Here is an 11,314-nt window from a genome sequence, read left to right as displayed (position 1 = left end):
CTTGTTGGAGATTTTCCTAACAATTTTTTTTTCTGTTTATTTTGATTCCTAACTTACTTTGATTATGATCAGAGAACATGGTACAGCTTTATGTCTGGGTCATGGCATGAAGTGATGTCCTCTTCATTCTTTTCTAGATAATCTGTCATTTCAGTTTTGATTGCTTCTGATGTCCAAGGAGAAATTTAGAGTAGTACTTTAATTTCCCAAAATATTAAGAATTTGGGAGGAGAGGGTTGTCTTTTTACCACTGATTTTTGTTGGATTAAGATATGGCTTCCTCCCTGAAGTACCTCAGTCACCTGGGAAGCGAGGTGAGGGAGCCTGGGGGTGCAATGTGTTTGCTCCAGGACCTCCTCTGGAACGAAGGTGCAGGTACAGGACTTAGCTCTCTTGGGGCCGATGAAAGCTGAGGACCGATGTCAGTGGGGAGGGTGTGCTCTTCAAGCCCAGCTTGCCTGGCCAGGCCGGTAGCCTTCTCTAGAAGGGGCAAAGACTGGGACTTGGCGGTGCCAGGAGCATGCGCAGAGGAGAGCTCTCCTGCCCACTTGCTGTCTGTGGTCCTGGAGCCTGATGGTTTTTTTTTTTAATTCAGTTATAATTCACATACCATAAGCTTCACTCTTTTGAAGTGCATTCAGCATTTTTTAGTATACTCACAGACTTGTACAGTCATCATCACTGTCTAATTCCAAAACATGTTCATCTCAAAAAGCAACCCATTAGTCATCACCCCAATTCTCTCTCCTGAGCCCCTGGCAACCACTAATCTACTTTCTGTCTCTATGCATTTGCCTGTTTTAGACATTTTCTATCAATACAATCATAGAATATGTGACCTGCTGTGTCGGGCTTCTTTCACTTAGCATAACAAGGGGTTTTGGGGGGCTTTTTGTTATTGTTTTCCTGTCATCTTGTTTGCTCTCCTAAGCATAATGTTCTCAAGGTCCACCCATGTCGTGGCACTTGTCAGTTCTTCATTCCTTGTTAAGGCTGAAAAATATTCCATTATATGACTATCCCATATTTTGTTTATCCATTCATCAGTTTATAGACATGTGATTATGTCCACTTTTTTGCTATCATGAATAATGCTGCTTTGAACGTTCATGTGCAAGTTTTTATGTGGACATATGTTTTCATTTCTCAGATATGTGCCTAGGAATGAAATTGCTGGGGGTCATATGGTAACTCTACATTTAACTTTTTGAGGAGCTGCTGTACTGCTTTCCAAAGTGGCTGCACCATTTTGCATTCCGCCAGCAGTGTACGAGGGCTCTAATCTCTCCACATCCTTGGCAACCCTTGTTAATATCTACCTTTTTGATTATAGCCACATTAGTGAGTGTGAAGTAGTATCTTATTGTGGTTTTTTTTTAATATATATTTTTAGTTGTCCAAATAATTCCTATTTTTTTTAGTAGAGACGGGGTCTCGCTCTTGCTCAGGCTGGTCTCGAATTCCTGAGCTCAAACAATCCGCCCGCCTCGGCCTCCCAGAGTGCTAGGATTACAGGCGTGAGCCACCGCGCGCGCGGCCCTTATTGTGGTTCTGATTTTCATTTCTCTAATGACTAACAATGTTGGTCATATTATCACACGCTGATTGGCCATTCGTATGTCTTCTTTGGAGAAATGTCTATTCAGATCCTTTGATCAAATCCTTTTGATTGTCCAGTTGTAAGAGTTCTTTATATATTCTGGGGATCATCCTGATATTTTTTATTCCGGAACTCTAGGAGGACTATATGTGACTAGCCATTCTCATGGCTAGGAAAAGACTGCCACTGGTACATGAGGACACCTGGGAGCAGGGAGTCTGTGCCTTCCAGGAGCCCTGGACAGCCCAATAGTTACTATTTTATTGACCTTTTACAAGGCGCCAGGCACCATCCTCATGGATTTTCATATATTATCTAATTTCCTCCCTGCAGCAGCCCCACTTTAAAGATGAGAAAACTAAAGTTTATTACTCAATGACTTAAGTACTTAATGAGTTACTTACATCATTAAGTAACCTCCACAAGGTCATACAGCTACTAAGCTTCGGATCTTCAATTCCAACCTGGTCTTCCAACTCTAAAGTCCACGCTCCTAAACATCCAGGTACACTGCCTCCCAAGGAGAAGTCAAACTTCCACTTCCCAGGCCCTCAACTTCCCATTTCCACAAATGTTTGGGCAAAAGAAGGGAGACAGCAGCTTGAGACTGGATCGTGGAGGGATGGGGAGGAGAAGGGACTTTGCCTCTGGTCTCATGGTCACTCTGGGTTGCTCTCCTCTCCTGCCAGTTTGCCCAGTATGCTGAGATCGTCAACTTCACCCTCCCCGATGGAACTCAGAGGAGCGGACAAGTGCTTGAGGTGGCTGGCACCAAGGCAATTGTTCAGGTGAGTGACGTCAATGAGATGTTGGCTGGTTGAATAAATGAAGGAACTCATGAAGTTCCCACACTCTCTTATAAGCTCCGAAGGCAGGAAATGTTCTATATCCCTGAGAGCACAAGACATGCCCAGAATGGGTAGCCCTGTTTGCTCCAGCAAGCCCCTTGTTAGAGTAACTACCTCTTGTCTCCACAGGTGTTTGAAGGGACATCTGGGATCGATGCCCAGAAGACCACTTGTGAATTCACAGGGGACATCCTACGGACTCCAGTGTCAGAGGACATGCTGGGTGAGGGACAGGATGGGGCGGGGTAGGGGTGCTCCTTTGCCCTCCCAGCCTAGCTTCTCTGACCAGGCCCTAAGCACATCGCATGGTCGTTGCCTGTTCACACACCTGTCTCCCAGGTGAGCTCTTTGAGGTCAGAGGTGTGCCTTCTTCTCTCTTTGATCCCTGACCCCAGCTCAGGGCCTGACATACAGGTGTTCAATAAATGAGGAAGGCAGGTTCAATAAACTAGAGGTACAGTAGGTAGCCACCTATTTGGGGTCAGGCTTAAAGGGACCACTAAGCCCTGAATGTCCCCCAATTCTCTCCCAAGACCTGCCATACCTGGCCTGGGCCTCCCCTCTTTCCAGTCCTGGAATTCCCCACTAGAGTCATTGTCCTGGGCCAAAGTCTTGCCTGTAAAGGTTTCCAGGAGAGGAAGGAAGACTCCCCAAAGGGGACAGTCACTGTGGCCAGCTCTCTCGGGTACCTGAGGGCTGAGGGGAGGGGACACAGGGCAATGGGGATGTGGGGGTAGGTGGAGGGTGGTGGTGGTGTGGAGGGTAGGCAGCAGAGAGGGACCCAGGATGCTGTTCCTGAGCATCCTGCAACACTCCTCCCCCACCCTCAGGTCGGGTTTTCAATGGCTCCGGCAAACCCATTGACAAGGGGCCAGCAGTCATGGCAGAGGACTTTCTGGATATCAATGGTGAGTGACTGAAGGCTGTGGATGGCTTCAGGGCCCAGCCTCAAAACCTTCCCCTCCCTGAACCATCACCTCTGCCAACCTGCCCTTGAAAGCTCTGCCCAGAGACAAGCCGAGGCAATTGCCCAGGGTTCACCCCAGGGCAGGTCAGACACACAGGCAGATCAGGTGTGATGTGAGAGCAGCAAGGGCCTCTGTCCCCAAATATGCCACTGAACCCAAACACTGCCATCAGGACTCCCTGTCCAGCCCATGCCATCATCATTAGACAGTGTTCCACACTCTGCCCGAGACCATCACTCTCCTGCCTTGGGTTCCCAGTCCTGAGCATGGGCTGGGGTGGTCTGCAGGCTCTCATGCATTCAAGTGGGCAGCCTTCCTCAGTCCCCAGCCCTATGCTGTCAGTTTACTGAGGATAAGATGGAGGCCCATGGCTTGCACGAGACCACACGGCAAGTCAGTGGCCCGTGGCCTGCACGAGACCACACAACAAGTCAGTGGCAGAGCACAGAACATACATCTGCTCAGACAGGAGTCTCCAAGTCACCCTCAGGTCCTCTGAACCCCACACAAGTACCTGGAGGTGGTGAGGAGGGCTCTATCTCCACCCACGGGCCCTCAGCCTGAGTCCCTGCCTACCTGCCGCTTCCAAAGCACTGGGGCAGTGCTGTCTAAGGTAGCACTGGATCTGTGGCCATTTAAATTTAAACTAATTCAAATGAAAGAAAATTCGATGTCAAAGCCACATTTCATATACTCAGCAGCCACATGTGTCTAGGGTTACATCAGGCGGTGCAGTTAGAGCACATTTCCATCACCGCAGAAAGTTCTATTAAATAGTGCTGCTCTGGAGTCTGTGGCAGGCTGGAGGAGGGCAGGGAAGGGCTTGAAACCCTGAGCATGGCTTCATGGTTGCCCCCTCCCAGGCCAGCCCATCAACCCCCACGCCCGCATCTACCCCGAGGAGATGATTCAGACGGGCATTTCTCCCATTGATGTCATGAACAGCATTGCCCGTGGTCAGAAGATCCCCATCTTCTCAGCGGCTGGACTCCCCCACAATGAGGTGAGGCCTGCAGGGCCACAGGCATGACCCAGGGGAAGGGACAGAGCACAGGCCAGGCCAGTGAGGCCGGTGAGGCCGATGAGGGCCGTGCCAAGCAGACAGGGGCCAGCCAAGCTGGGGTCACTCAGGGACTCAGGGCTGCACAAGACCTCCTCCATGTCCATTACCTGCCCCAGCAGGTCTTCAAGCTGCCCCAAGTGGGAGCCCATAGGTAGCTGACAGCGTTGCAAGTCCTGCCCCGCTGAGCTTACTGCCTCCATCCACTGGTCTTTGTACTGGTTCCTCATGCGCACCTACTCCACCCTCACCACCAAGAGGGAACAGCCTGGCTCCTCTCAGAGCAGCTGGCGTGACAAGGCTTCTAGATGCTTCTCCCCAACCACCCAGCTCCCTGACCACTCAAAATGGTCTGAGTGATCAGAGGGTATAAATGCCCCCACCCAGCCCTGCCCCCACATCCTGGTTCTGGACATGGTATCTGCAGACCCGGGTGACCCTGCACTCAAATAACCCCCCAGCATGTTCTGAGGGGGTGGGAGTGGGAGTCCCAAAGGCCTGACCACCCTAAGCCAAGTTGCCCAAACCCGTGCTGAGGTGGTTGACCTTTGGAAATGTCACTCTGCCCTGCTCCTCATGTCAGGCACCCATAGCCCATTAGTAGCCATAGAACAGCCCCCGACCCTGCCCCAGGAAAGACTGTAGGACTGTAGGACCTGGGGCAGCCCCTTCACCTCTCTGGGCTTGCATCCCCTCCCCCAAAACGGCCGTGGTAGGAGGATGCACTGGGGGTGGCTGGTCCATCCCCCTCAGTGGTGTGCAGTGGGGCCGGCTCTGGGCTCTGCTCTGATGTCCTCCCTCCTAACCTGCTCCGCCCCAGATTGCTGCCCAGATCTGCCGCCAGGCGGGGCTGGTGAAGAAGTCCAAGGCTGTGCTGGATTATCACGATGACAACTTCGCCATTGTCTTTGCAGCCATGGGGGTAAGGGAAGCTGGGCAGATTGGCAAGTTCCAGAAGCTGTGATCAGGCAACCTGTCTCCTTTGGCCCCTGGCACGACCTGATCTTATGGGGCAGCCACAGTCCTCCTTGGGAAGCCATCAGATTCTGGGCCAGTCTGAAGGGGTGGGAGTGGGCTCAGTGACCAGCAGTGTGCCCCTCAGGGCAGCCCATTGCAGCTGTAAGATGGGCCCAGGGTGGCCTGGAGGAGGGGGAAGCCAGGGAATTTGGGGAGAAAAAACGGCTTCAGGAAGGGGATACTAGGAGGCCCTCAGAGGGCCCAAGGGGAGCATGGGGAGGTGGGCAGGGCAGCAGCTGGCCAAAAGAGGAGCGGGGATGGCACTGATCAGAGCTTGACCTGGAGAAGTCTGAACCCCTTGGGAGTGGGTATTATGAGGCTCTACCAGGACTGGGGCAGCAAACCCAGCCCCTGCCCTTTCAAGCCCCAGGGTCATCCAGTGACCATTCACCTTTACCCCCAACCACTGGTAGCCAGTCAGTCCACAGGCTTTCCTGAGGGGAGCTGGGAGGGCCAGGCCATGTCCTCCGGCCACAGGGCCCTGGTTCCAGCCCTCCCTGCTGTGTGTCCAGGTGAACATGGAGACAGCCAGGTTCTTCAAGTCTGACTTTGAGCAGAACGGAACCATGGGGAACGTCTGCCTCTTCCTGAACTTGGCCAATGACCCCACGTGAGCTCTCCCCTGATGCCCAGACTGCCCTCAGGCAGGCAGACCTGTCCCCTTCCAAGACCCGAAGTATCAGGGCTCAGGGGCATCCCAGAACCACAGTCATGGGCCAGAGCAAGGAGAAAAGCCCGGCAATGTGCAGGTGGGGAAACTGTGGCCTGGGAAGGGCCCACAGAAGGAAGGAGGGGACCAGGCCATGACCTACAGCCCTCTCCTCTTCCCACAACCTGGTCCAGCCACCATCTCAACTCAGGGCTCCTCATCTCTCTGCCACTTCCACAAAGTCACCCCTGAAGAGATCATTTCCCTAAACGTTAGTTTAGAAAAACTGCTATTTTAAAAATTTAGAAAATGGGAATTTAAATCTGGGTGTCATGTGGATGAAACAATTCTAATAAACTATCCCGAGTATTGAGGGCACTCTAAAAACCAAGTGACAGAATTCTGGAGGCTGCCATGACATCACCAAGGGGAAGAGCCCCAGGCCCAGAGCTTGGGGCTGAGAGTGCCTGAGGCCAGAGCGAGGGTGTTCAGGATCTCCAAGCAGGAGGGGCCCAAGGGCAGGCAAGCGTAGGGAGCACCCACATCAAGTGTGCTGGGAGCAGTGAGAGGGACAGTGAGTGACAAAAGCACACGGAAGACACAAAGTGAGTGCTCCAGCTGACACAAGCCTCAGCCCAAGGGGACAAGGCTGGTCTCAACACTCCTGGCCCTACCTGGCACTGTCCCACCAACTCCCCTCCTGGCCTCAGACTCTGTCCCCTTTCCTACCCTGGACAAAGGCTGGAGTTGGGGGCTGGAGAGTGCCCACTCCTAGGAACCATGCCCTGCCCTGGCCTGGGGGTGGGGGCAGAAGCTCATCTCATCCATTGCTCTGCCACTTTGCACAACACCAGCTTCCCAGTTCACCTTGCACGCAGCCCCAGGCTAGTGGAGCATAGATCTGGGCCTCCAGGCTCTCTAAACACCTGGCCACACCTCCAGGATCGAGCGGATCATCACCCCGCGCCTGGCGCTGACGACTGCTGAATTCCTCGCCTACCAGTGCGAGAAGCACGTGCTGGTCATACTGACTGACATGAGTTCCTACGCAGAGGCCTTGCGGGAGGTGAGCTGGCTAGCCAGATGTCAGATATTCCCTGCCCCTCTCTAGGCCTGAGACCCCGGGGGACACCCTACAAATAGAGGGGAGCTCACCTGCTCAGGCCTGCCCCACCCGCCTGAGCTCCAGGGCTCAGTCACACACAGCCTGGCCATTCATTCCTCTCCTGCCCCCACCAGGGCCGCTGAGCCTCCCACCCACTCTTCCTTGCTTCAGCCTCTCCCTGCCCTTCTTACCCCAATGCCATGGATATTGCAGGTCTCAGCTGCCAGAGAGGAAGTGCCCGGGCGCCGAGGCTTCCCTGGATACATGTACACAGACCTGGCCACCATCTACGAGCGGGCAGGCCGCGTGGAGGGCCGGGGCGGGTCCATCACGCAGATCCCCATCCTCACCATGCCCAACGATGGTAGCCTCCCCACAGCCCACTGCCCTGCAGAGCCCCCCACCCTCCCTTTCCCGCCCAGACACTTAGGCGCATGTGGCTTTGCACGGTTGTGCAGCAGCGCTCTTCCTCCATCAGGGCAGACGCTGTCCTTCCCTCCCAGCGCCCCGCACCCTATCATTCCCAGGAGGGAAACGGAACCCAGATGGCCCTGAGTGGGTGGAGACCTGGACCCCATCCACACTGAGGCCAATGTGTTTTCTTCTAGATATCACCCACCCCATCCCAGACCTGACGGGCTTCATCACAGAGGGGCAGATCTACGTGGACAGACAGCTTCATAACAGACAGGTACTGCTCCTTTCCTACCTACTCTGCTCTCTGCCCCAACAGCACCAACAAACAGATGTCCCACCACCCTCTGAATTAGGAGGGACCAGCCAAGGCTAACTCCAAACAGGAGATAGCCGCCGGGAAGACTGCGTGGTTCACAGACAGAAGACAGGCCTGGGTAGAATCCAGCTTACCTGGCTCTGGGACCTTCAGAAAATAATTTCATCTCTCTGATCCTAGGTTTCCTCATCTATAAAATGGGAATAATAACATTTATCACACAGATAGGTTGGGGAGGATAAAAATAAGTTGGCAGGCCTGGCACGGTGGCTCACACCTGCAATCCTAGCACTCTGGGAGACTGAGGCGGGAGGATGGCTTGAGCTCAGGAGTTTGAGACCAGTCTGAGCAAGGGTGAGACCCTGTCTCTACTAAAAACAGAAAAATTAGCTGGGCTTCGTGGCGCATGCCTGTAGTCCCAGCTACTCGTGAGGCTGAGGCAGGAGGATCACTTCAGCCCAGGAGTTTGAGGTTGCAGGAGCTATGCTGATGCCACTGCATTCTACCTAGGGCGATAGCGAGGCTGTCTGAAAAAAAAAAAAAGTTGGCCTATAGAAAGCATCTGGCAGGTAGTAAATACTAAATAAATACAATTTTTCTTCCCTTTCCAGTTATTTGCTTTGGTGGGCAGAAAACAATTAGTCTGTCCCATTTGTAGGTTAAAGACCACTCCTACGACTTTTTTTTTATCTTTGCTCAGCAGGTTCTTTCTTTACAGCTATTAACTATTAAGCTTTGACTTGTTTTGTTTTTTGTCTAAATAATCAGAAGTTTTGAAATAGTGAGCTTTTCATTAACTATTTTCATGTCGTCACCCACCTCCACTGCCCTGTCTAGGGCCACACACATGTAGACCTGCAAACTCAAGCCCTGGAATTTGTGGGAGGTAGGGAGGGCGGGTGTGGCTGCTGACCTCCCTCTAGGATGAATGAGGGGGCTCCTGAGAACCATAGGAGGAGGAGAGACAAGCAGGGTGGGAAGGAAAGGAAAGCTTGGGAGCCGTCTGCTACTCCCTTCTCCTGCTCCCCCAGGTCTACCCCCCGATCAACGTGCTCCCTTCCCTGTCGAGGCTGATGAAGTCTGCCATTGGGGAGGGCATGACGAGAAAGGACCATGGGGATGTCTCCAACCAGCTGGTAAGGAGGAGAGGGCCCAGGGGCAGGTGGGTCATCTAGCTTCAGAAGCTGGAGGTTTGAGCGCCACCTGGACGAGGAGCTTTTCTTCTGGCAAAAGGGGCCCCCCAGCACAGCCAGGCTGGGGACCATGGGGCTCCAGTGGTAAGCCCACAGCGGCCACCTGTGTCCTGTGACCCTCTTCCAGTACGCCTGCTACGCCATCGGGAAGGACGTGCAGGCCATGAAGGCAGTGGTGGGGGAGGAGGCGCTCACCCCCGAGGACCTGCTCTACCTGGAATTCCTGCAGAAGTTCGAGAAGAACTTCATCAACCAGGGTGAGGCGCGTCGCTGGCGTTGAAGCGGGAACCTCTTTGCCCTCCTCCCGCCCCACACACATTCCTAACACCCCTGCCCTGTCCCTAGGGCCCTACGAGAACCGCTCGGTGTTCGAGTCGTTGGACCTGGCCTGGAAGCTGCTGCGCATCTTCCCCAAGGAGATGCTGAAGCGCATTCCGCAGGGCGTCATCGACGAGTTTTACTCCCGCGAGGGGGCGCCGCAGGACCCGGTGCCGGACACCGTGCTCTAGCCGCGCGCGCCTGCGCCGCCCTGGGTCCCCTGTCCCCCGCCCTGGTCTGCCCTCGTCCCGCACGCCGCCCTCGGCCCTGCGCTGGCTGGGGGGTTCGGTCCCGCCACCCCCGCGCTCCATCCCTCTCCCTCGACTCCGGCACTGGGAAAGAACAGAGGCTGTTAAGCCCCCGTTCTACGCCTTGCCGGTAGGAGCATCTGTAGTTTTGTTTTAAAAGCCCACAAAATAAGAAGTAACTGAGATGAATTTACCTTAGGTGAAAACGAGATTGGCAAAAAATTGATAATCATTGAAGCTGGGGCTGATGGGCGCATGGAGTTCATTAAACTAGTCTCCCTACTTTACAAAAAAAAAAAAAGCTACATTAGTGTCTTAATAGCTGACAATAGAATTCCTCCTAGGGAGACATTTATCTTTGTGTCTGACTCTAAACAGCTCTACCTGAGCGGTGCTGGGGAGGAATTTGGTTTGCTCCAGGCAGGAAGGGAGAAGGTTGCTAGAGAGATGCCCTGAGAGACACCGTGCGGGTGCAGAAGGCTGAAAAAAGGCCCCAGTTAAGACAGGAGTGAAGAGCATACTAAAAACTAGGATGCCTGATGCTGCTTTGACAGCTGCCAACTCTTCTGTAATGTCCCGCCTTCCTCTGTCTCCCTGCCACGTCTCCAGTGAAGTCACGAGTACTTCCTAGCAGGGGGAAGAAGGGTGACTTGGGAGGATGGAACTTCAGCCAAGAACTTAGTTTCATTTCCAGGTCAATGTGTTGCAGAACCAGGTTGCAATTCTGAGGTCAAGAGCTCGCACCAAAGGAGGCCCCAAGAATAAAATTTCCATCCCCAAGACAATTTACAACCATCTTGGGGAAAGCTTTGAGTACCCACAGAGCATAGAGTTATTTTTATTTAATAAGATATAATCATCATCATCATCTTTATTGAGATATGATTCACATACCACACAATTCACCTGTTTATAATGTACAATTATAATTGTATAATTTAACAATTTTTAGTATATTCACAGAGTTGTACATCCATGATCACAATTTTAGGATATTTTCATTACCTTAAAAAGAAATCCTGCATCCCTAGCTATCACCTCTCAACACTCACCCCATCCATTCCCTCCCCAGCCCTAGGCAACTTGTAATTTAATTTCTATCTCTGTGGATTAGCCTATTCTGAAAATTTAATATAAATGTAATTGTATGGTCTTTTGTGACTGGCTTCTTTCACTTAGTAAAATATTTTCAAGGTTCATCCATGTGGTAGCATGTATCAGTACTTCATTTCTTTTTATTACCAAATAACATTCCACAGTATGGTTATACCAGTTTTTGTTTATCCATCAAGTTATGAACATGTGAGTTATTCCCAGTAATGCTGCTATGAACATTCATGTTCAAGTTTTTATGTGAACATATGTTTTCATTTCTCAGGTATGTGTCTATGAAATTGCTAGGGGTCAGATGGTAACTCTACATTTAACTTTTTTTTTTTTTTCTTTTGAGACAGAGTCTCACTCTTTTGCCTGGGCTAGAATGCCAAGGCATCAGCCTAGCTCACAGCAACCTCAAACTCCTGGGCTCAAGTGATCCTTCTGCCTCAGCCTCCTGAGTAGCTGGGACTACAGGCA

At 52.2% G+C, this 11,314-nt stretch overlaps 1 protein-coding gene across 1 annotated transcript in view; it reads left to right on the top strand.

The window, feature by feature from the left end:
- Positions 1 to 9,950, top strand: part of ATP6V1B1 (ATPase, H+ transporting, lysosomal 56/58kDa, V1 subunit B1) — a 27,991-nt gene extending 18,041 nt beyond the window's left edge. Inside the window, exons 3-14 of the mRNA XM_012646437.1 lie at positions 2,290 to 2,388; positions 2,578 to 2,671; positions 3,279 to 3,356; positions 4,280 to 4,419; positions 5,297 to 5,398; positions 6,006 to 6,103; positions 7,085 to 7,208; positions 7,461 to 7,611; positions 7,856 to 7,938; positions 9,012 to 9,116; positions 9,301 to 9,430; positions 9,519 to 9,950. Coding sequence (XP_012501891.1) covers positions 2,290 to 2,388; positions 2,578 to 2,671; positions 3,279 to 3,356; positions 4,280 to 4,419; positions 5,297 to 5,398; positions 6,006 to 6,103; positions 7,085 to 7,208; positions 7,461 to 7,611; positions 7,856 to 7,938; positions 9,012 to 9,116; positions 9,301 to 9,430; positions 9,519 to 9,682 — 1,368 coding nt within the window. The 3' untranslated portion in view covers positions 9,683 to 9,950. The remainder of the gene's footprint in view (positions 1 to 2,289; positions 2,389 to 2,577; positions 2,672 to 3,278; positions 3,357 to 4,279; positions 4,420 to 5,296; positions 5,399 to 6,005; positions 6,104 to 7,084; positions 7,209 to 7,460; positions 7,612 to 7,855; positions 7,939 to 9,011; positions 9,117 to 9,300; positions 9,431 to 9,518) is intronic.
- Positions 9,951 to 11,314: the final 1,364 nt, after the last annotated feature.

This window comes from Propithecus coquereli, unplaced genomic scaffold (assembly GCF_000956105.1).
Source record: "Propithecus coquereli isolate 6110/MARCELLA unplaced genomic scaffold, Pcoq_1.0 Scaffold243, whole genome shotgun sequence".
NCBI lineage: Eukaryota > Metazoa > Chordata > Mammalia > Primates > Indriidae > Propithecus > Propithecus coquereli.
This window is presented reverse-complemented; position numbering and strand designations above follow the sequence as displayed.